At 47.1% G+C, this 26,420-nt stretch overlaps 1 protein-coding gene across 1 annotated transcript in view; it reads right to left on the bottom strand.

Annotated features, from left to right (window-relative positions):
• The window catches only part of LOC109885320 (polypeptide N-acetylgalactosaminyltransferase 16-like), an 89,121-nt gene that overhangs the window by 21,526 nt on the left and 41,175 nt on the right, over nucleotides 1-26,420 (bottom strand). Inside the window, exons 5-6 of the mRNA XM_031787655.1 lie at nucleotides 20,507-20,572; nucleotides 9,502-9,623 (exon numbers count right to left, since the gene is read on the bottom strand). Of these exons, the coding sequence (XP_031643515.1) occupies nucleotides 9,502-9,623; nucleotides 20,507-20,572 (188 nt within the window). The remainder of the gene's footprint in view (nucleotides 1-9,501; nucleotides 9,624-20,506; nucleotides 20,573-26,420) is intronic.

Below are 26,420 nucleotides of genomic sequence, written 5' to 3'. Positions count from 1 at the left end.
CTCGGACGATGTACTGTCACATTTATCAAATTGCATTTTCCAGTTACTAATAAGCACGCAAACATTAATAAAAAATCTGTGTAAAAACTGTTAAATCTTTGATTGATGAGGAATTGAACAATTGTATGGTTGAGAGGGAAAAATGTATGTGTTATGGCTTTACACCCCCTGCTATATTGTGGATAAAGAGTTAGCTGTCTAACAGAACACAGTGTTCTTTAATGGAAGCCTCTCCAACATAATCCAGGTAGAATCAGGAATTCCCCAGGGCAGCTGTTTAGGCTTTTTCAATCTTTACTAACGACATGCCAATGGCTTTGAGTAAAGATAGTGTGCCTATGTATATGGATGACTCAACACTATAGACGTCAGCTACTACAGCGACTGAAATGACTGCAACACTTAACAAAGAGCTGCAGTTAGTTTCAGAATGGAACAACTTAGACCTAAATATTTCAAAAACTAAAAGCATTGTATTTGGGAAAAAAAATAAACTAATAATTGTAATAAATCATGTGGAAATTGAGCAAGTTGAGGTGACTAAACTGCTTGGAGTAACCCTGGATTGTAAATTGTCAAAACATATTGATACAACAGCTAAAATGGGGAGAAGTCTGTCCATAATAAAGAGTTGCTCTGCCTTAACAGCACTATCAACAAGGCAGGTCCTAGTTTCTACCTTCTTAACAGCACTATCAACAAGGCAGGTCCTACAGGCCCTAGTTTCTACCTTCTTAATAACACTATCAACAAGGCAGGTCCTACAGGCACTAGTTTCTACCTTCTTAACAGCACTATCAACAAGGCAGGTCCTACAGGCCCTAGTTTCTACCTTCTTAACAACACTATCAACAAGGCAGGTCCTACAGGCCCTAGTTTCTACCTTCTTAACAACACTATCAACAAGGCAGGTCCTACAGGTCCTAGTTTCTACCTTCTTAACAACACTATCAACAAGGCAGGTCCTACAGGCCCTAGTTTCTACCTTCTTAACAACACTATCAACAAGGCAGGTCCTACAGGCCCTAGTTTCTACCTTCTTAACAGCACTATCAACAAGGCAGGTCCTACAGGTCCTAGTTTCTACCTTCTTAACAGCACTATCAACAAGGCAGGTCCTACAGGCCCTAGTTTCTACCTTCTTAACAACACTATCAACAAGGCAGGTCCTACAGGTCCTAGTTTCTACCTTCTTAACAGCACTATCAACAAGGCAGGTCCTACAGGCCCTAGTTTCTACCTTCTTAACAACACTATCAACAAGGCAGGTCCTACAGGCCCTAGTTTCTACCTTCTTAACAGCACTATCAACAAGGCAGGTCCTACAGGTCCTAGTTTCTACCTTCTTAACAGCACTATCAACAAGGCAGGTCCTACAGGTCCTAGTTTCTACCTTCTTAACAGCACTATCAACAAGGCAGGTCCTACAGGCCCTAGTTTCTACCTTCTTAACAACAATCTTTCCTGGCTCAAAGTGGAGGAGAGATTGACTTCATCACTACTTATATTTATGTGATGTTGAATGCACCGAGCTGTCTGTCTAAACTACTGGCACACAGCTCAGACACCCATTCATACCCCACAAGACATGCCACAAGAGGTTTCTTCACAGTCCCCAAGTCCAGAACAGACTATGGGAGGCACACAGTACTACATAGAGCCATGACTACATGGATCTCTATTCCACATCAAGTAACTGATACAAGCATTAAAATGAGATTTAACGGATTTAAAACCTTATGGAACAACGGGGACTGTGAAGAGACACAAACATAGGATCAGACACATACTGTACCCACACACACAACAACATACGCACTATACACACACATACACATGGATTTGTAGTGTAGATATGTGGTAGTGGTGGAGTAGGGGCCTGAGGGCACACAGTGTGTTGTAGATATGTGGTAGTGGTGGAGTAGGGGCCTGAGGGCACACAGTGTGTTGTAGATATGTGGTAGTGGTGGAGTAGGGGCCTGAGGGCACACAGTGTGTTGTAGATATGTGGTAGTGGTGGAGTAGGGGCCTGAGGGCACACAGTGTGTTGTAGATATGTGGTAGTGGTGGAGTAGGGGCCTGAGGGCACACAGTGTGTTGTAGATATGTGGTAGTGGTGGAGTAGGGGCCTGAGGGCACACAGTGTGTTGTAGCTATGTGGTAGTGGTGGAGTAGGGGCCTGAGGGCACACAGTGTGTTGTAGATATGTGGTAGTGGTGGAGTAGGGGCCTGAGGGCACACAGTGTGTTGTAGATATGTGGTAGTGGTGGAGTAGGGGCCTGAGGGCACACAGTGTGTTGTAGATATGTGGTAGTGGTGGAGTAGGGGCCTGAGGGCACACAGTGTGTTGTAGATATGTGGTAGTGGAGTAGGGGCCTGAGGGCACACAGTGTGTTGTAGATATGTGGTAGTGGTGGAGTAGGGGCCTGAGGGCACACAGTGTGTTGTAGATATGTGGTAGTGGTGGAGTAGGGGCCTGAGGGCACACAGTGTGTTGTAGATATGTGGTAGTGGAGTAGGGGCCTGAGGGCACACAGTGTGTTGTAGATATGTGGTAGTGGTGGAGTAGGGGCCTGAGGGCACACAGTGTGTTGTAGATATGTGGTAGTGGTGGAGTAGGGGCCTGAGGGCACACAGTGTGTTGTAGATATGTGGTAGTGGTGGAGTAGGGGCCTGAGGGCACACAGTGTGTTGTAGATATGTGGTAGTGGTGGAGTAGGGGCCTGAGGGCACACAGTGTGTTGTAGATATGTGGTAGTGGTGGAGTAGGGGCCTGAGGGCACACAGTGTGTTGTAGATATGTGGTAGTGGTGGAGTAGGGGCCTGAGGGCACACAGTGTGTTGTAGATATGTGGTAGTGGTGGAGTAGGGGCCTGAGGGCACACAGTGTGTTGTAGATATGTGGTAGTGGTGGAGTAGGGGCCTGAGGGCACACAGTGTGTTGTAGATATGTGGTAGTGGTGGAGTAGGGGCCTGAGGGCACACAGTGTGTTGTAGATATGTGGTAGTGGTGGAGTAGGGGCCTGAGGGCACACAGTGTGTTGTAGATATGTGGTAGTGGTGGAGTAGGGGCCTGAGGGCACACAGTGTGTTGTAGATATGTGGTAGTGGTGGAGTAGGGGCCTGAGGGCACACAGTGTGTTGTAGATATGTGGTAGTGGTGGAGTAGGGGCTTGAGGACACACAGTGTGTTGTAGATATGTGGTAGTGGTGGAGGAGGGGCCTGAGGGCACACAGTGTGTTGTAGATATGTGGTAGTGGTGGAGTAGGGGCCTGAGGGCACACAGTGTGTTGTAGATATGTGGTAGTGGTGGAGTAGGGGCCTGAGGGCACACAGTGTGTTGTAGATATGTGGTAGTGGTGGAGTAGGGGCCTGAGGGCACACAGTGTAGTGTAGATATGTGGTAGTGGTGGAGTAGGGGCCTGGGGGAACACAGTGTGTTGTAGATATGTGGTAGTGGTGGAGTAGGGGCCTGAGGGCACACAGTGTGTTGTAGATATGTGGTAGTGGTGGAGTAGGGGCCTGAGGACACACAGTGTGTTGTAGATATGTGGTAGTGGTGGAGTAGGGGCCTGAGGGCACACAGTGTGTTGTAGATATGTGGTAGTGGTGGAGTAGGGGCCTGAGGGCACACAGTGTGTTGTAGATATGTGGTAGTGGTGGAGTAGGGGCCTGAGGGCACACAGTGTGTTGTAGATATGTGGTAGTGGTGGAGTAGGGGCCTGAGGGCACACAGTGTGTTGTAGATATGTGGTAGTGGTGGAGTAGGGGCCTGAGGGCACACAGTGTGTTGTAGATATGTGGTAGTGGTGGAGTAGGGGCCTGAGGGCACACAGTGTAGTGTAGATATGTGGTAGTGGTGGAGTAGGGGCCTGGGGGAACACAGTGTGTTGTAGATATGTGGTAGTGGTGGAGTAGGGGCCTGAGGGCACACAGTGTGTTGTAGATATGTGGTAGTGGTGGAGTAGGGGCCTGAGGACACACAGTGTGTTGTAGATATGTGGTAGTGGTGGAGTAGGGGCCTGAGGGCACACAGTGTGTTGTAGATATGTGGTAGTGGTGGAGTAGGGGCCTGAGGGCACACAGTGTGTTGTAGATATGTGGTAGTGGTGGAGTAGGGGCCTGAGGGCACACAGTGTGTTGTAGATATGTGGTAGTGGTGGAGTAGGGGCCTGAGGGAACACAGTGTGTTGTAGATATGTGGTAGTGGTGGAGTAGGGGCCTGAGGGAACACAGTGTGTTGTAGATATGTGGTAGTGGTGGAGGAGGGGCCTGAGGGCACACAGTGTGTTGTAGATATGTGGTAGTGGTGGAGGAGGGGCCTGAGGGCACACAGTGTGTTGTAGATATGTGGTAGTGGTGGAGGAGGGGCCTGAGGGCACACAGTGTGTTGTAGATATGTGGTAGTGGTGGAGTAGGGGCCTGAGGGCACACAGTGTGTTGTAGATATGTGGTAGTGGTGGAGTAGGGGCCTGAGGGCACACAGTGTGTTGTAGATATGTGGTAGTGGTGGAGTAGGGGCCTGAGGGCACACAGTGTGTTGTAGATATGTGGTAGTGGTGGAGTAGGGGCCTGAGGGCACACAGTGTGTTGTAGATATGTGGTAGTGGTGGAGTAGGGGCCTGAGGGCACACAGTGTGTTGTAGATATGTGGTAGTGGTGGAGTAGGGGCCTGAGGGCACACAGTGTGTTGTAGATATGTGGTAGTGGTGGAGTAGGGGCCTGAGGGCACACAGTGTGTTGTAGATATGTGGTAGTGGTGGAGTAGGGGCCTGAGGACACACAGTGTGTTGTAGATATGTGGTAGTGGTGGAGTAGGGGCCTGAGGGCACACAGTGTGTTGTAGATATGTGGTAGTGGAGTAGGGGCCTGAGGGCACACAGTGTGTTGTAGATATGTGGTAGTGGTGGAGTAGGGGCCTGAGGGCACACAGTGTGTTGTAGATATGTGGTAGTGGTGGAGTAGGGGCCTGAGGACACACAGTGTGTTGTAGATATGTGGTAGTGGTGGAGTAGGGGCCTGAGGGCACACAGTGTGTTGTAGATATGTGGTAGTGGTGGAGTAGGGGCCTGAGGACACACAGTGTGTTGTAGATATGTGGTAGTGGTGGAGTAGGGGCCTGAGGGCACACAGTGTGTTGTAGATATGTGGAAGTGGAGTAATGATTGTAATGATTTTCAACTAATGGGGATCCATAATAAACCCCAGGAAGAGTAGCTGCTGCCTTGTCAGGAACTAATGGGGATCCATAATAAACCCCAGGAAGAGTAGCTGCTGCCTTGGCAGGAACTAATGGGGATCCATAATAAACCCCAGGAAGAGTAGCTGCTGCCTTGGCAGGAACTAATGGAGATCCATAATAAACCCCAGGAAGAGTAGCTGCTGCCTTGGCAGGAACTAATGGGGATCCATAATAAACCCCAGGAAGAGTAGCTGCTGCCTTGTCAGGAACTAATGGGGATCCATAATAAACCACAGGAAGAGTAGCTTCTGCCTTGGCAGGAACTAATGGGGATCCATAATAAACCCCAGGAAGAGTAGCTTCTGCCTTGGCAGGAACTAATGGGGATCCATAATAAACCCCAGGAAGAATAGCTGCTGTCTTGGCAGGAACTAATGGGGATCCATAATAAACCCCAGGAAGAGTAGCTTCTGCCTTGGCAGGAACTAATGGGGATCCATAATAAACCCCAGGAAGAGTAGCTGCTGCCTTGGCAGGAACTAATGGGGATCCATAATAAACCCCAGGAAGAGTAGCTTCTGCCTTGGCAGGAACTAATGGGGATCCATAATAAACCCCAGGAAGAGTAGCTGCTGTCTTGGCAGGAACTAATGGGGATCCATAATAAACCCCATGAAGAGTAGCTGCTGTCTTGGCAGGAACTAATGGAGATCCATAATAAACCCCAGGAAGAGTAGCTGCTGCCTTGGCAGGAACTAATGGGGATCCATAATAAACCACAGGAAGAGTAGCTGCTGCCTTGGCAGGAACTAATGGAGATCCATAATAAACCCCTGGAAGAGTAGCTGCTGCCTTGGCAGGAACTAATGGGGATCCATAATAAACCCCAGGAAGAGTAGCTTCTGTCTTGTCAGGAACTAATGGGGATCCATAATAAACCCCAGGAAGAGTAGCTTCTGCCTTGTCAGGAACTAATGGGGATCCATAATAAACCCCAGGAAGAGTAGCTGCTGCCTTGTCAGGAACTAATTGGGATCCATAATAAACCCTAGGAAGAGTAGCTGCTGCCTTGGCAGAAACTAATGAGGATCCATAATAAACCCCAGGAAGAGTAGCTGCTGTGAACTAATGGGGATCCATAATAAACCCCAGGAAGAGTAGCTGCTGCCTTGTCAGGAACTAATTGGGATCCATAATAAACCCCAGGAAGAGTAGCTGTTGCCTTGGCAGGAACTAATGGGGATCCATAATAAACCCCAGGAAGAGTAGCTGCTGCCTTGTCAGGAACTAATGGGGATCCATAATAAACCCCAGGAAGAGTAGCTTCTGTCTTGTCAGGAACTAATGGGGATCCATAATAAACCCCAGGAAGAGTAGCTTCTGCCTTGTCAGGAACTAATGGGGATCCATAATAAACCCCAGGAAGAGTAGCTGCTGCCTTGTCAGGAACTAATTGGGATCCATAATAAACCCTAGGAAGAGTAGCTGCTGCCTTGGCAGAAACTAATGAGGATCCATAATACACCCCAGGAAGAGTAGCTGCTGCCATGACAGGAACTATTCGTTGTCTTGCCTGTATTATACTGTACACACACAGGGACCAATGATGGTGTCTGGAACTGTATTTAAACAAATTAAAACAACATGCTGTTTCCTGTTTAGTGGAATTTATAATACAATTTATATTCGAGCCCTGAATGCTGATTGGCTGACAGCCGTGGTATATCAGCCCGTATACGCTATACGGTCTGATATATAAAACATCTAGTTTTACTACTATTTATATTGGTAACCAGTTTATAATAGCAATGAGGCACCACGGGAGGGTTGTGATACATTACAATATACCACGGCTAAGGGCTGGGTCCAGGCACTCAGCGTTGCGTCGTGCATTATAACAACAGCCCTTAGCCATGGTATATTGGACATATACCACACCCCCTCGGGCCTTATTGCTTAATTATACACTTGTCTTTAAAAGGCCTTATCAATAGCCTAGTGAATGTAATCTTGCTTATTGACTACGATTGGCATGCCCATGTCCAGACTGTAATTTACAGTAGACCTAGCCCCTATATCAGTGAGAACGCTATAGCCCATGTCCAGACTGTAATTTACAGTAGACCTAGCCCCTATATCAGTGAGAACGCTATAGCCCATGTCCAGACAGTAATTTACAGTAGGCCTAGCCCCTATATCAGTGAGAAAGCTATAGCCCATGTCCAGACAGTAATTTACAGTAGGCCTAGCCCCTATATCAGTGAGAACGCTATAGCCCATGTCCAGACAGTAATTTACAGTAGGCCTATCCCCTATATCAGTGAGAACGCTATAGCCCATGTCCAGACTGTAATTTACAGTAGACCTAGCCCCTATATCAGTGAGAAAGCTATAGCCCATGTCCAGACAGTAATCTACAGTAGACCTATCCCCTATATCAGTGAGAACGCTATAGCCCATGTCCAGACTGTAATCTACAGTAGACCTAGCCCCTATAGCCCATGTCCAGACTGTAATTTACAGTAGACCTAGCCCCTATATCAGTGAGAACGCTATAGCCCATGTCCAGACTGTAATTTACAGTAGACCTAGCCCCTATATCAGTGAGAACGCTATAGCCCATGTCCAGACTGTAATTTACAGTAGACCTAGCCCCTATATCAGTGAGAACGCTGTAGCCCATGTTTAACAAGGTATTTCTATACTGAAGCAAGGCAATTAGAACAATGTGGAGAGAAAATATATTTAGCAAATATGGGTCCAGGCTATTTAACGAACTAGGCTATAACGGACTAACGTCATGAACAACTCTACGGACTAACGTCATGAACAACTCTACGGACTAACGTCATTAACAACTCTACGGACTAACATTAGAATTGGAATTGGAGTCCGGCCAAACGTCACGCACACAAACATTCATTTTTTCCCCTTCTGCAATGAGTCAATCCCAGACCTTTCAATGCCAACACATTCGGGGGCCGTCTGATTGTTTTCTTCCCAGAATCCACGTGGGTGGAAGCAGCGGTTCGATTGGCTGTGGTTTGACACTATTAGTTAGAGACGATCCAATCGCCGAGTACTTTGTTTCCATCACAAATGACGTCACCCATAGTCGCGGGAAGATTTTGGGGGTGGGGGGTGAATTATTATAGAAGGGGGAGCAGATATGTTAAATGTTTTCACGCTACAGGAGGCTATATCGGACTAGTAAAGGGCCAGCTACTTTTGTGAATATTTTTATTTATTTTGTTATTGTTATGAATAAAAAAATAAAATTTCAGATTTTTCAGGTGGTGCTGCAGCACCCCTACTTCCTGCGACTATGACGTCACCCAAATTATTTTCAATGATGGCAGATTCAGACTTAAGTACACTACATATACAAAAGTATGTGGACACCCCTTCAAATTATTAGTGGATTCGTCTATTTCAGACACACCTATTGCTGACAGATGTATAAAATCGAGCACACAGGCACGCAATCTCCATAGACAACCATTGGAAGTAGAAGAGCTCAGTGTCATTGGATGCCACCTTTCCAACCGTTCAGTTCGTTAAATGTCTGCCCTGCTAGAGCTGCCCTGGTCAGCTGTATGTGCTGTTATTGTGGTTTTGTACGGTTGCAACACTCACTACCAAGTACCAAACTGCCTTTGGAAGCAACGTCAAAACAATAACTGTTTCTCGGGAGCTTCATGAAATGGGTTTCCATGGCCAAGCATCCACACACAAGCCTAAGATCACCATGCGCAATGCCAAGCGTTAGCTGGAGTGGTGTATAGCTCGCCGCCATTGGACTCTGGAGGAGTAGAAATGCGTTTTCTGAAGTGATGAGTCACGCTTCACCATCGGGCAGTCTGACGGACAAATCTGGGTTTGGTGGATGCCAGGAGAACGCTACCTGCCACAATGTATAGTGCCAACTGTAAAGTTTGGTGGATATGATAATAATGGCCTGGGGCTGTTTTTCATGGTTTCGGGCCCCTTAGTTCGCCTTAGTTCTTAGTTTTTTTACCTTTATTTAACTAGGCAAGTCAGTTAAGTCAGTTAAGAACAAATGCTCATTTAGCCTGGATTCCAACCAGGGTGTCTGTAATGATGCCTCTAGCACTGAGTTGCATTGCCTTAGACCGCTGCACCACTCGGGAGCCCTAATGGACAGAGCAGATTAAGACTAAAGTCTCTAGTGAACGACAGAGGAAGACTTGAGTGTGAGTCATCAGGCAACATCTGTATCATGGGCTGTAGCCAGTCAGAGAGTGTGTGTGTGTGTTTGGGTGTGCATGCATGTGTGAGTGAGTGAGTGAGTGCGTACTTCTTTGACCCTCTGTATCATGGGCTGTAGCCAGTCAGTGTTGACCTCACAGTGGCTGTCCAGGAAGGTCAGGATAGAGGCAGAGGCCGAGTCTGCCCCTCGTACCCGGGACCGGATCAGTCCTAGGACACAGATAAGAGTACAGTATGAGCCTGAGAAAACAGTTAGCCAGACCTCTGCAGTGGCTGCCGATAGAGAACATCAAGGTGTCAAAGTGGCTGCCGATAGAGAACATCAAGGTGTTCACAGATAAGAGTACAGTATGAGCCTGAGAAAACAGCTAGCCAGACCTCTGCAGTGGCTGCCGATAGAGAACATCAAGGTGTCAAAGCTGCTTCCTGAAAGCTTGGGGATAACTGTACCTAGAGCCATGTATGTAGATAGTCGGGACGTTGAGGTTTCTGCATTATGATACATTGACATGACACTACAACCACAGATAGAATAATGAACCAGATTTTTCACAGGACGTATAAATGTGAAGCATCCGCATGGTGTTTCCACCCACTACCAAATATGGTAGTGAGAGGAAGCCCTGTGGCCGGCAGTGGGAGAAGATGGAAGGAGATGGATTTTGGGCCGACATTCTGCACATTTTCTCATCGATGAAACATTTGATCTCAATTCAGTTTTCTGTTCCCAAAACTACAATCTGTGGCCTCCCGAGTGGCGCAGCGGTCTAAGGCACTGCAGCGCTTGAGCATGGGAACTAGATCCGGGTGTCGCAGCCGGCCCTGACCGGGAGACCCAGGCGACTCACAATTGGCCCGGCGTCGTTTGGGTTAGAGGAAGGTTTGACTGGCCGGGATGTCCTTGTCCCATCGTGCTCTAGCGACTCCTGTGGCGGGCCAGGAGCAGTGCACTCTGACACGGTCGCCAAGTGTACGGTGTTTCCTCCGACACGTTGGATGCGGCTGGCTTCCGGGTTAAGTGAGCAGTGTGTGAAGAAACAGTGCTTGGGCTTGGCTTGGTTGTGTTTCGGAGGATGCATGGCTCTCGACCAAACAAATGTTATGTAACTGAATGTTTCGCACAACATAAAAATTTCCAAAAGTTCTCGCTAAATGAATGTCTCCGTAGCTAGCTAGACAGACCTACACAATGGCAGAGCAGACAGATAGAGACTAAACCTGTAGCTACCAGCTCTAATTGTAGGCTAACTTTCCTTGCTAGTTTACGCCTGAATTCATTAACCTAGTACTCTGTTTGTTATGCAAACCAGCACTCTAAATATGCTGATTTCAAAGCTGAATGTCACCAAAAAACGTTAATTCTCCCTCGTCACCAAAAACATATTTACTTCTTCGATCTTCCTTTGAGTCGGGTTCCATAATCAGATTCACAAACACAAATTATGTTATTAATTTATTAAAGATCTCCAACAGATACAGAACTCTATGGGCTCTCCAACAGACACAGAACTATATGGGCTCTCCAACAGATACAGAACTCTATGGGCTCTCCAATAGATATAGAACTCTATGGGCTCTCCAACAGATACAGAACTATATGGGCTCTCCAACAGATACAGAACTCTATGGGCTCTCCAATAGATACAGAACTCTATGGGCTCTCCAACAGATACAGAACTATATGGGCTCTCCAACAGATACAGAACTCTCCAATAGATATAGAACTCTATGGGCTCTCCAACAGATACAGAACTATATGGGCTCTCCAACAGATACAGAACTCTATGGGCTCTCCAATAGATACAGAACTCTATGGGCTCTCCAACAGATACAGAACTATATGGGCTCTCCAACAGATACAGAACTCTATGGGCTCTCCAACAGATACAGAACTCTATGGGCTCTCCAATAGATACAGAACTCTATGGGCTCTCCAATAGATACAGAACTCTATGGGCTCTCCAACAGATACAGAACTCTCCAACAGATACAGAACTCTATGGGCTCTCCAACAGATACAGAACTATATGGGCTCTCCAATAGATACAGAACTCTATGGGCTCTCCAACAGATACAGAACTATATGGGCTCTCCAACAGATACAGAACTCTATGGGCTCTCCAACAGATACAGAACTCTATGGGCTCTCCAACAGATACAGAACTCTATGGGCTCTCCAACAGATACAGAACTCTATGGACTCTCCAATAGATACAGAACTCTCCAACAGATACAGAACTCTCCAACAGATACAGAACTCTATGGGCTCTCCAATAGATACAGAACTCTCCAACAGATACAGAACTCTATGGGCTCTCCAATAGATACAGAACTCTCCAGCAGATCCAGAACTCTATGGGCTCTCCAACAGATACAGAACTCTATGGACTCTCCAATAGATACAGAACTCTATGGGCTCTCCAACAGATACTGTATCCTGTATACTGTATACCACCCAAGTATACTGTATACCACCCCAGTATACCACCCCAGGATACCACCCCAGGATACTGTATACCACCCCAGGATACTGTATACCACCCCAGTATTACCACCCCAGTATACTGTATACCACCCCAGTATACCACTCCAGTATACTGTATACCAACCCAGTATACCACCCCAGTATACTGTATACCACCCCAGTATACCACCCCAGTATACTGTATACCACCCCAGTATATTCTATACCACCCCATGATACTGTTTACCACCCCAGTATACTGTATACCACCCCAGTATACTGTAAACCACCCCAGTATACTGTATACCACCCCAGGATACTGTATACCACCCCAGTATACTGTATACCACCCCAGTATACCACCCCAGTATACTGTATACCACCCCAGTATATTCTATACCACCCCAGGATACTGTTTACCAACCCAGTATACTGTATACCACCCCAGTATACTGTAAACCACCCCAGTATACTGTATACCACCCCAGGATACTGTATACCACCCCAGTATACTGTATACCACCCCAGGATACCACCCCAGGATACTGTATACCACCCCAGTATACTGTATGCCACCCCAGTATACTGTATACCACCCCAGTATACTGTATAACACCCCAGGATACTGTATACCACCCCAGTATATTCTATACCACCCCAGGATACTGTTTACCACCCCAGTATACTGTATACCACCCCAGTTTACTGTATACCACCCCAGTATACTGTATACCACCCCAGGATACCGTATACCACCCCAGTATACTGTATACCACCCCAGGATACTGTATACCACCCCAGTATACTGTATACCACCCCAGTATACTGTATACCACCACAGTATACCACCCCAGTATACCACTCCAGTATACTGTATACCACCCCAGTATACTGTATAACACCCCAGGATACTGTATAACACCCCAGGATACTGTATACCACCCCAGTATACTGTATACCACCCCAGGATACTGTATACCACCCCAGTATACTGTATACCACCCCAGTATACCACCCCAGGATACCACCCCAGGATACTCTATACCACCCCAGTATACCACCCCAGTATACTGTATACCACCCCAGTATACCACCCCAGTATACTGAATACCACCCCAGTATACCACCCCAGGATACTGTATACCACCCCAGGATACTGTATATCACCCCAGTATACCACCCCAGTATACTGTATACCACCCCAGTATACTGTATACCACCCCAGTATACCACCCCAGTATACTGTATACCACCCCAGGATACTGTATACCACCCCAGGATACTGTATACCACCCCAGTATACTGTATACCACCCCAGTATACTGTATACCACCCCAGGATACCACCTCAGTATACCACCCCAGTATACTGTATACCACCCCAGTATACTGTATACCACCCCAGTATACTGTATACCACCCCAGGATACTGTATACCACCCCAGTATACTCTATAACACCACAGTATACTCTATACCACCCCAGGATACTGTATACCACCCCGGGATACTGTATACCACCCCAGTATACTGTATACCACCCCAGGATACTGTATACCACCCCAGTATACCACCCCAGGATACTGTATACCACCCCAGGATACTGTATACCACCACAGGATACTGTATACCACCCCCAGTATACCACCCCAGTATACTGTATACCACCCCAGTATACCACCCCAGGATACTGTATACCACCCCAGGATACTGTATACCACCCCAGTATACTGTATACCACCCCAGTATACTGTATACCACCCCAGGATACTGTATAACACCCCAGTATACTGTATACCACCCCAGTATACCACCCCAGTATACTGTATACCACCCCAGGATACTGTATACCACCCCGATATACTGTATATCACCCCAGGATACTGTATACCACCCCAGGATACTGTATACCACCCTAGTATACTGTATACCACCCCAGGATAATGTATACCACCCCAGTATACCACCCCAGGATACTGTATACCACCCCAGTATACTGTATACCACCCCAGGATACTATATACCACCCCAGGATACTGTATACCACCCCAGTATACCACCCCAGTAAACTGCATACCACCCCAGTTTACCACCCCAGTATACTGTATACCACCCCAGTATACTGTATACCACCCCAGCATACTGAATACCACCCCAGTATACTGTATACCACCCCAGTATACTGTATACCACCCCAGTATACCACCCCAGGATACTGTATACCACCGCAGTATACCACCCCAGGATACTGTATACCACCCCAGTATACCACCCCAGAATACTGTATACCACCCCAGGATAACGTATACCACCCCAGTATACTGTATACCACCCCAGGATACTGTATACCACCCCAGGATACTGTATACCACCCCAGGATACTGTATACCACCCCAGTATACTGTATACCACCCCAAGATACTGTATACCACCCCAGTATACTGTATACCACCCCAGTATACTGTATACCACCCCAGGATACCACCCCAGTATACCACCCCAGTATACTGTATACCACCCCAGTATACTGTATACCACCCAAGGATACCACCCCAGTATACCACCCCAGTATACTGTATACCACCCCAGGATACTGTATACCACCCCAGTATACTGTATACCACCCCAGGATACTGTATACCACCCCAGTATACTGTATATCACCCCAGTATACTGTATACCACCCCAGGATACTGTATACCACCCCAGTATACCACCCCAGGATACTGTATACCACCCCAGGATACTGTATACCACCCCAGTATACCGTATACCACCCCAGTATACCACCCCAGTATACTGTATACCACCCCAGTATACCACCCCAGGATACTGTATACCACCCCAGTATACCACCCCAGTATACTGTATACCACCCCAGTATACTGTATACCACCCCAGGATACTGTATACCACCCCAGTATACTGTATACCACCCCAGTATACCACCCCAGTATACTGTATACCACCCCAGGATACTGTATACCACCCCAGTATACTGTATATCACCCCAGGATACTGTATACCACCCCAGGATACTGTATACCACCCTAGTATACTGTATACCACCCCAGGATAATGTATACCACCCCAGTATACCACCCCAGGATACTGTATACCACCCCAGGATACTGTATACCACCCCAGTATACTGTATACCACCCCAGAATACTGTATACCACCCCAGTATACTGTATACCACCCCAGTATACTGTATACCACCCCAGGATACCACCCCAGTATACCACCCCAGTATACTGTATACCACCCCAGTATTTTAATTTTTTTTTTTATTTTACCTTTATTTAACCAGGTAGGCAAGTTGAGAACAAGTTCTCATTTACAATTGCGACCTCGCCAAGATAAAGCAAAGCAGTTCGACAGATAAAACGACACAGAGTTACACATGGAGTAAAAACAAACATACAGTCAATAATGCAGTATAAACAAGTCTATATACAATGTGAGCAAATGAGGTGAGAAGGGAGGTAAAGGCAAAAAAGGCCATGATGGCAAAGTAAATACAATATAGCAAGTAAAATACTGGAATGGTAGTTTTGCAATGGAAGAATGTGCAAAGTAGAAATAAAAAAATAATGGGGTGCAAAGGAGCAAAATAAATAAATTAATTAAAATTAAATACAGTTGGGAAAGAGGTAGTTGTTTGGGCTAAATTATAGGTGGGCTATGTACAGGTGCAGTAATCTGTGAGCTGCTCTGACAGTTGGTGCTTAAAGCTAGTGAGGGAGATAAGTGTTTCCAGTTTCAGAGATTTTTGTAGTTCGTTCCAGTCATTGGCAGCAGAGAACTGGAAGGAGAGGCGGCCAAAGAAAGAATTGGTTTTGGGGGTGACTAGAGAGATATACCTGCTGGAGCGTGTGCTACAGGTGGGAGATGCTATGGTGACCAGCGAGCTGAGATAAGGGGGGACTTTACCTAGCAGGGTCTTGTAGATGACATGGAGCCAGTGGGTTTGGCGACGAGTATGAAGCGAGGGCCAGCCAACGAGAGCGTACAGGTCGCAATGGTGGGTAGTATATGGGGCTTTGGTGATAAAACGGATTGCACTGTGATAGACTGCATCCAATTTGTTGAGTAGGGTATTGGAGGCTATTTTGTAAATGACATCGCCAAAGTCGAGGATTGGTAGGATGGTCAGTTTTACAAGGGTATGTTTGGCAGCATGAGTGAAGGATGCTTTGTTGCGAAATAGGAAGCCAATTCTAGATTTAACTTTGGATTGGAGATGTTTGATATGGGTCTGGAAGGAGAGTTTACAGTCTAACCAGACACCTAAGTATTTGTAGTTGTCCACGTATTCTAAGTCAGAGCCGTCCAGAGTAGTGATGTTGGACAGGCGGGTAGGTGCAGGTAGCGATCGGTTGAAGAGCATGCATTTAGTTTTACTTGTATTTAAGAGCAATTGGAGGCCACGGAAGGAGAGTTGTATGGCATTGAAGCTTGCCTGGAGGGTTGTTAACACAGTGTCCAAAGAAGGGCCGGAAGTATACAGAATGGTGTCGTCTGCGTAGAGGTGGATCAGGGACTCACCAGCAGCAAGAGCGACCTCATTGATGTATACAGAGAAGAGAGTCGGTCCAAGAATTGAACCCTGTGGCACCCCCATAGAGACTGCCAGAGGTCCGGACAGCAGACCCTCCGATTTGACACACTGAACTCTATCAGAGAAGTAGTTGGTGAACCAGGCGAGGCAATCATTTGAGAAACCAAGGCTGTCGAGTCTGCCGATGAGGATATGGTGATTGACAGAGTCGAAAGCCTTGGCCAGATCAATGAATACGGCTGCACAGTAATGTTTCTTATCGATGGCGGTTAAGATATCGTTTAGGACCTTGAGCGTGGCTGATGTGCACCCATGACCAGCTCTGAAACCAGATTGCATAGCAGAGAAGGTATGGTGAGATTCGAAATGGTCGGTAATCTGTTTGTTGACTTGGCTTTCGAAGACCTTAGAAAGGCACGGTAGGATAGATATAGGTCTGTAGCAGTTTGGGTCAAGAGTGTCCCCCCCTTTGAAGAGGGGGATGACCGCAGCTGCTTTCCAATCTTTGGGAATCTCAGACGACACGAAAGAGAGGTTGAACAGGCTAGTAATAGGGGTGGCAACAATTTCGGCAGATAATTTTAGAAAGAAAGGGTCCAGATTGTCTAGCCCGGCTGATTTGTAGGGGTCCAGATTTTGCAGCTCTTTCAGAACATCAGCTGAATGGATTTGGGAGAAGGAGAAATGGGGAAGGCTTGGGCGAGTTGCTGTTGGGGGTGCAGTGCTGTTGTCCGGGGTAGGAGTAGCCAGGTGGAAAGCATGGCCAGCCGTAGAAAAATGCTTATTGAAATTCTCAATTATGGTGGATTTATCAGTGGTGACAGTGTTTCCTATCTTCAGTGCAGTGGGCAGCTGGGAGGAGGTGTTCTTATTCTCCATGGACTTTACGGTGTCCCAGAACTTTTTTGAGTTAGTGTTGCAGGAAGCAAATTTCTGCTTGAAAAAGCTAGCCTTAGCTTTTCTAACTGCCTGTGTATAATGATTTCTAGCTTCCCTGAACAGCTGCATATCACGGGGGCTGTTCGATGCGAATGCAGAACGCCATAGGATGTTTTTGTGTTGGTTAAGGGCAGTCAGGTCTGGGGAGAACCAAGGGCTATATCTGTTCCTGGTTCTAAATTTCTTGAATGGGGCATGTTTATTTAAGATGGTTAGGAAGGCATTTTTTAAAAATATCCAGGCATCCTCTACTGACGGGATGAGATCAATATCCTTCCAGGATACCCCGGCCAGGTCGATTAGAAAGGCCTGCTCGCAGAAGTGTTTCAGGGAGCGTTTTACAGTGATGAGTGGAGGTCGTTTGACCGCTGACCCATTACGGATGCAGGCAATGAGGCAGTGATCGCTGAGATCTTGGTTGAAGACAGCAGAGGTGTATTTAGAGGGGAAGTTGGTTAGGATGATATCTATGAGGGTGCCCGTGTTTAAGGTTTTGGGGAGGTACCTGGTAGGTTCATTGATTATTTGTGTGAGATTGAGGGCATCAAGTTTAGATTGTAGGATGGCTGGGGTGTTAAGCATGTTCCAGTTTAGGTCGCCTAGCAGCACGAACTCTGAAGATAGATGGGGGGCAATCAGTTCACATATGGTGTCCAGAGCACAGCTGGGGGCAGAGGGTGGTCTATAGCAGGCGGCAACGGTGAGAGACTTGTTTTTAGAGAGGTGGATTTTTAAAAGTAGAAGTTCAAATTGTTTGGGTACAGACCTGGATAGTAGGACAGAACTCTGCAGGCTATCTTTGCAGTAGATTGCAACACCGCCCCCTTTGGCAGTTCTATCTTGTCTGAAAATGTTGTAGTTTGGAATTAAAATGTCTGAGTTTTTGGTGGTCTTCCTAAGCCAGGATTCAGACACAGCTAGAACATCAGGGTTGGCAGAGTGTGCTAAAGCAGTGAATAGAACAAACTTAGGGAGGAGGCTTCTAATGTTAACATGCATGAAACCAAGGCTATTACGGTTACAGAAGTCGTCAAAAGAGAGCGCCTGGGGAATAGGAGTGGAGCTAGGCACTGCAGGGCCTGGATTCACCTCTACATCGCCAGAGGAACATAGGAGGAGTAGAATAAGGGTACGGCTAAAAGCTATGAGAATTGGTCGTCTAGAACGTCTGGAACATAGAGTAAAAGGAGGTTTCTGGGGGCGATAAAATAGCATCAAGGTATAATGTACAGACAAATGTATGGTAGGATGTGAATACAGTGGAGGTAAACCTAGGTATTGAGTGATGAAGAGAGAGATATTGTCTCTAGAAACATCGTTGAAACCAGGAGATGTCATTGCATGTGTGGGTGGTGGAACTAATAGGTTGGATAAGGTATAGTGAGCAGGACTAGAGGCTCTACAGTGAAATAAGCCAATAAACACTAACCAGAACAGAAATGGACGAGACATATTGACATTAAGGATAGGCATGCTTAGTCGAGTGATCAAAAGGGTCCGGTGAGTGGAGAGGTTGGTTGGTGATTTAGACAGCTAGCCAGGGCATCGGTAGCAAGCTAGCATAGGATGGAGGTCTGTTGTTAGCCACCCCTTACGTTCCGTCAGTAGATTAGTGGGGTTCCGTGTGGTAGAGGGGATTAATCCAAATCACACAACAACAACAAAAATAAAAACAATAGATATAGTTATAGAGGCCCAAGAAGAAAACATAATAATAATAATAAAAATAATTGTAAAAAAATTGTCCGATTGTCTATTCAGATAGCAGCCGGTAAGACAGCTAACGGTTAGCAGGCCGCAGATGGGCGTTCAGGTAACATCGCGACGGAGGAGCCAGCCGAATAACTCCTTCGGGTAGATAACGTCGGCAGTCCAGTTGTGAAGGCCCGGTGGGGCTCCGCGAAGGCAGTAAAACGGGTCCGGATAGGTGACTGCAGCCCAGGTGTGATTGATGGAACTCAGGAGTGATTGACGGAGCTTGCTAGCTCCGGAATAATTGATGTTTGCTCCGGAATCGACGAAGGCCGATAGTCACACGGATAGCAGCTAGCTAGCTGTGAGATCCGGGTATGAATGTCCAGAGAGCAGTCGAAATCCAGGGACATGGAGAGAAAAATTGGTCCGGGATACTGTATACCACCCCAGTATACTGTATACCACCCCAGTATACTGTATACCACCCCAGGATACTGTATACCACCCCAGTATACCACCCCAGGATACTGTATACCACCCCAGGATACTGTATACCACCCCAGGATACTGTATACCACCCCAGTATACTGTATACCACCCCAGTATACTGTATACCACCCCAGGATACTGTATACCACCCCAGTATACTGTATACCACCCCAGAATACTGTATACCACCCCAGTATACTGTATACCACCCCAGGATACTGTATACCACCCCAGTATACTGTATATCACCCCAGGATACTGTATACTACCCCAGGATACTGTATACCACCCTAGTATACTGTATACCACCCCAGGATAATGTATACCACCCCAGTATACCACCCCAGTATACTGTATACCACCCCAGGATACTATATACCACCCCAGGATACTGTATACCACCCCAGTATACTGTATACCACCCCAGTATACCACCCCAGTAAACTGCATACCACCCCAGTATACCACCCCAGTATACTGTATACCACCCCAGTATACTGTATACCACCCCAGTATACTGTATACCACCCCAGTATACTGTATACCACCCCAGTATAGTGTATACCACCCCAGTATACCACCCCAGGATACTGTATACCACCCCAGTATACCACCCCAGGATACTGTATACCACCCCAGTATACCACCCCAGTATACTGTATACCACCCCAGGATAATGTATACCACCCCAGGATACTGTATACCACCCCAGTATACCACCCCAGTATACTGTATACCACCTCAGGATACTGTATACCACCCCAGGATACTGTATACCACCCCAGGATACTGTATACCACCCCAGGATACTGTATACCACCCTAGTATACTGTATACCACCCCAGGATACTGTATACCACCCCAGGATACCACCCCAGTATACCACCCCAGGATACTGTATACCACCCCAGCCTATGTGCAGCAGGCAGACACACACAACTCACCCTCTCGACGTCCGTTCCTCAGACAGCGTACTTTAGGGATCTGAGAGAGCTGCTGACAGTCCTCAGCTGGAAAAGAGGAAGGCATGTCACAAATAACACACACACACACAGACTCACACACACAGACTCACACACACAGACTCACACACAGACTCACACACACAGACTCACACACACAGACTCACACACAGACTCACAAACACACACAAACACAGACTCAGACTCACACACACAGACTCACACACAGACTCACACACACACACACACACACACACACACACACACACACACACACACAGACTCAGACTCACACACACAGACTCACACACACAGACTCACACACACAGACTCAGACTCACACACATCTGTGATTGTGCATTTATTGTTCACACACAAAATTACCAAAACCGAGTGATTATTATTATTATTTCAGTTTAGGAACAAGTCCTTGTTCCATCCACAATGCAATGCCAGATGATGGTCTCTGTCACGTCATACACCAGACTGTCTGGCTGGCTGACTGGCTGGCTGGCTGACTGGCTAACTGGCTGGCTGACTGGCTGGCTAACTGGCTGGCTGACTGGCTGGGCTGCTGGCTGGGCTGCTGGCTGGCTGACTGGCTGGCTGACTGGCTGGGCTACTGGCTGACTGACTGGCTGGGCTGGCTGGCTGACTGACTGACTGGCTGGGCTGGCTGGGCTGCTGGCTGGGCTGCTGGCTGATTGGCTGGCTGACTGGCTGGGCTGGCTGGCTGACTGACTGGCTGGCTGACTGGCTGGGCTGCTGGCTGGCTGACTGGCTGGGCTGCTGACTGACTGACTGACTGGCTGGCTGACTGGCTGGGCTGCTGGCTGGCTGACTGGCTGACTGGCTGACTGACTGGCTGGGCTGCTGACTGACTGACTGACTGACTGACTGGCTGACTGGCTGACTGGCTGACTGACTGGCTGACTGGCTGACTGGCTGGCTGGCTGACTGGCTGAATGACTGACTGACTGGCTGACTGGCTGGCTGACTGGCTGACTGGCTGACTGGCTGGCTGACTGGCTGAATGACTGACTGACTGGCTGAATGACTGACTGACTGGCTGACTGGCTGGCTGACTGACTGGCTGACTGGCTGGCTGACTGGCTGAATGACTGACTGGCTGACTGACTGGCTGGCTGACTGGCTGACTGGCTGGCTGACTGGCTGAATGACTGACTGGCTGGCTGACTGGCTGAATGACTGACTGGCTGGCTGACTGGCTGAATGACTGACTGGCTGGCTGACTGGCTGAATGACTGACTGGCTGGCTGACTGGCTGAATGACTGACTGGCTGGCTGACTGGCTGAATGACTGACTGGCTGGCTGACTGGCTGAATGACTGACTGGCTGGCTGACTGGCTGAATGACTGACTGGCTGACTGGCTGAATGACTGACTGACTGGCTGACTGGCTGAATGACTGACTGGCTGACTGGCTGAATGACTGACTGACTGGCTGGCTGCTACTATTTAAAAAAATAAAAAAATACGTATTCGGGATCGGTGTCTCTTCCACGGGACGGTTGAGTTAACGTAGGCTAATGCGATTAGCATGGGGTTGTAAGTAACAAGAACATTTCCCAGGACATAGACATATCTGATATTGGCAGAAAGCTTAAATTCTTGTTCATCTAACTGCACTGTCCAATTTACACTAGCTATTACAGTGAAATAATACCATACTATTGTTTGAGGAGAGTGCACAATTGTGAACATTAAAAGTTATTAATAAACAAATTAGGCACATTTGGGCAGTCTTGATATAAAATTTTGAACAGAAATGAATGCAATGGTTCATTGGATCAGTCTAAAACGCTGCACATACAATGTTGCCACCTAGTGGCCAAAATCTAAATTGCACCTGGGATGGAATAATACATTATGGCCTTTCTCTTGCATTTCAAAGATGATGGTACATAAAAAATACAAAAGAACGTTTTTTTTTTTTCTTTTACCAGATCGAGTGTGTTATATTCTACTACATTTCCACAAACTTCAAAGTGTTTCCTTTCAAATGGTATCAAGAATATGCATATCCTTGCTTCAGGTCCTGAGCTACAGGCAGTTAGATTTGGGTATGTCATTTTAGGAGAAAATTGGGGGAAAAAGGGGCAGATCCTTTATAAAATGGTTCTCTGGACAGTCTTCCTCTGATCACACCCACGAGACAGATGTTCTATACTTTTAGCCAGATTGTGTGTGTGTGTGTGTGTGCGTGTGTGTGTGTGTGTGTGTGTGTGGAGGGAAGTAATCAATGGTGTAACTCCCTGAGTAGTCTGGGTTTGGGCTCCTGAGTGGCGCAGCGGTCTAATGCACTGCATCTCAGAGCTAGAGGCGTCACTACAGACCCTGGTTCGATTCCAGGCTGTATCACAACCGGCCGTAATTGGGAGTCCCAAATGGCGGCACACAATTGGCCCAACGTCGTCCGGATTTGGCCGGGGAAGGCCGTCATTGTAAATAAGAATTTGTTCTTAACTGACTTGCCTAGTTAAATAAAGGTTAAATATTTTATTTTTTTTTAAAAGTGATGAGCTATGGGTTTAAGCAGATGTGTGCAGTGGAGTGACATGGTTTAGAGTCTCGTCACCAAAGATCAGCGACAGCGTACTTGATGAAGGACAGTCCTCTAGCGATTGAGGCAATGGTTCCCAAACTGTGGGGAGGGGTAGGTTTGGGTACATTAGACACGGCAAAATGTATAGAATTGCAAAAAGATTTGTTGTAAAACTGAAACATTTTCTTTGGACCCTTTGATAAAATGTTTAGAAGTTAGCTTAAACCTGTAAATGTCTCTCCACCAACCAGAGGGGTGTGAACAGTTTGTGTCATGAACAGTGCTTGTGCCCATAGAAATAGGCGTGGCACACAGGGGAGGGGGAGGGCGCGGGATGTTCCCCAATGCAGGAAGGGGGGCCCCTGATTGAAAAGGTTTGGGAACCCCTACCCCAGGCAACACACAGATTAACAGTCCTCTAGATGAAGGAAACACTCAAATGAACAGTCCTCTAGATTAAGGAAACACTCAGATTAACAGTCCTCTAGATTAAGGAAACACTCAGATTAACAGTCCTCTAGATTAAGGAAACACTATGATTAACAGTCCTCTAGATTAAGGAAGCACTCAGATTAACAGTCCTCTAGATTAAGCAAGCACTCAGATTAACAGTCCTCTAGATTAAGGAAGAACTCAGATTAACAGTCTTCTAGATTAAGGAAACACTCAGATTAACAGTCCTCTAGATGAAGGAAACACTCAGATTAACAGTCCTCTAGATTAAGGCAATGTGATACCCTGTATATAGCCTCCACATTGACTCTGTACCGTAATACCCTGTATATAGCCTCCACATTGTACCATAATACCCTGTATATAGCCTCCACATTGACTCTGTACCGTAACACCCTGTATATAGCCTCCACATTGACTCTGTACCGTAATACCCTGTATATAGCCTCCACATTGTACCGTAATACCCTGTATATAGCCTCCACATTGTACCGTAATACCCTGCATATAGCCTCCACATTGACTCTGTACCGAAACACCCTGTATATAGCCTCCACATTGACTCTGTACCGTAACACCCTGTATATAGCCTCCACATTGACTCTGTACCGGTACCCCCTGTATATAGCCTCCACATTGACTCGGTACCGTAACATCCTGTATATATCCTCCACATTGACTCTGTACCGGTACCCCTGTATATAGCCTCCACATTGACTCTGTACCGTAACACCCTGTATATAGCCTCCACATTGACTATACCGGTACCCCCTGTATATAGCCTCCACATTAGACTTTGCGGTTGGATGCTGAGCGGTTGCCATACCAGGCAGTGATGCAACCAGTCAGGACGCTCACTATGGTGCAGCTGTAGAACCTTTTGAGGATCTGAGGACCCATGCTAAATATTTTCAGTCTCCTGAGGGGGAATAGGTTTTGTCTTGCCCTCTTCACAACTGTCTTGATGTGCTTGGACTATGTTAGTTTTTTGGTGATGTGGACACCAAGGAACTTGAAGCTCTCAACCTGCTCCACTACAGCCCCGTCGATGAGAATGGGGGTGTGCTCGGTCCTCCTTTTTTTTCGGTCCTCCTTTTCCACAATCATCTCCTTTGTCTTGCTCACGTTGAGGGAGAGGTTGCTGTCCTGGCACCACACGGCCAGGTCTCTGACCTCCTCCCTATAGGCTGTCTCATCGTTGTCGGTGATCAGGCCTACTATTGTTGTGTCATCGGCAAATTTAATGATGGTGTTGGAGTCGTGCCTGGCCATGCAGTCATGAGTGAACAGGGAGTACAGGAGGGGACTGAGCACGCACCCCTGAGGGACCTCTGTGTTGCAGATCAGCGTGGCAGATGTGTTGTTACCTACCCTTACCACCTGGGGGTCGGCCCGTCAGGAAGTCCAGGATCCAGTTGCAGAGGGGGGTGTTTAGTTCCAGGGTCCTTAGCTTAGTTTTGAGCTTTGAGGGCACTGTGGTGTTGAACACGGAGCTGTAGTCAATGAATAGCATTATCCCATAGGTGTTCCTTTTGTCCAGGTGAGAAAGTGTAGAAAGTGCATCATCTGTGGATCTGAAAGGGCGGTATGCAAATCGGAGTGGGTCTAGGGTTTTCTGGGATGATGGTGTTGATGTGAGCCATGACCAGCCTTTCAAAGCACTTCATGGCTACAGACGTGAGTGCTACGGGTCGGTAGTCATTTAGGCAGGTTACCTTAGTGTTCTTGGGCACAAGGACTATAGAGGTCTGCTTAAAACATGTTGGTATTACAGGGAGAGGTTGAAAATGTCAGTGAAGACACTTGCCAGTTGGTCATCGCATGCTCGCAGTACACATCCTGGTAATCCATCTGGCTCTGTGGCCTTGTGAATGTTGACTAGTTTAAAGGTCTTACTCACATCTGCTGCGAAGAGCGTGATAACACAGTTTTCCGGAACAGCTGGTGCTCTCATGCATGTTTCAGGGTTATTTGCCTCGAAGCAAGCATAGAAGTAGTTTAGCTCATCTGGTAGGCTCGTGTCACTCGGCAGCACTTCCCTTTGTAGTCTGCAATGGTTTGCAAGCCCTGCCACATCTGACGAGCGTCAGAGCCGGTGAAGTATGATTCGATCTTAGTCCTGTATTGATGCTTTGCCTGTTTGATGGTTCATCGGAGGGCATAGAGAGATTTCTTATAAGCTTCCGGGTTAGAGTCTCGCTCCTTGAAAGCGGCAGCTCTAGCCTTTAGCTCAGTGCGGATGCAGCCTGTAATCCATGGCTTCTGGTTGGGGTATGTACGTACGGTCACTGTGGGGATGTCATCGATGCATTTATTGATGAAGCAAATGACTGATGTGGTGTACTCCTCAATGCCATCGGAGGAAACATGGAACATATTCCAGTCTGTCCTCTTCCTCTGACTAGTTTTTAATTGATCTAGTTGGGTGCTTCCTCCTTTAGTTTTATCTTGTAAGCAGGAATCAGGAGGATAGAATTATTGTCAGATTTGCCAAATGGAGGGTGAGGGAGAGCTTTGTATGTGTCTCTGTGTGTGGAGTAAAGGTGGTCCAGATTTATTTTCCTCTGGTTGCACATTTAACATTCTGATAGAAATTTGGTCAAATGGATTTAAGTTTCCCTGCATTAAAGTCCCCGGCTACTAGGAACGCCGCCTCTGGGTCAGCGTTTTCTTGTTTGCTTATGGCGGAATACAGCTCATTTAATGCTGTCTTAGTGCCTCTGACTGTGGTGGTATGTAAACATCTACAAAGGACACAGATGAGCACTCTCTCGTTAGGTAGTGTGGTCTACAGCTTATCACGAGATACTCTACCTCAGGCGAGCAATAGTTTGAGACTTCCTTAAATATCGTGCACCAGCTGTTATTTACAAAAAT

Source organism: Oncorhynchus kisutch, linkage group LG14, assembly GCF_002021735.2.
Source record: "Oncorhynchus kisutch isolate 150728-3 linkage group LG14, Okis_V2, whole genome shotgun sequence".
In the NCBI taxonomy this organism is placed as follows: Eukaryota; Metazoa; Chordata; class Actinopteri; order Salmoniformes; family Salmonidae; genus Oncorhynchus; species Oncorhynchus kisutch.
The sequence above is the reverse complement of the archived record's forward strand: the minus strand, read 5'-3'. Positions and strand labels throughout refer to the sequence as shown.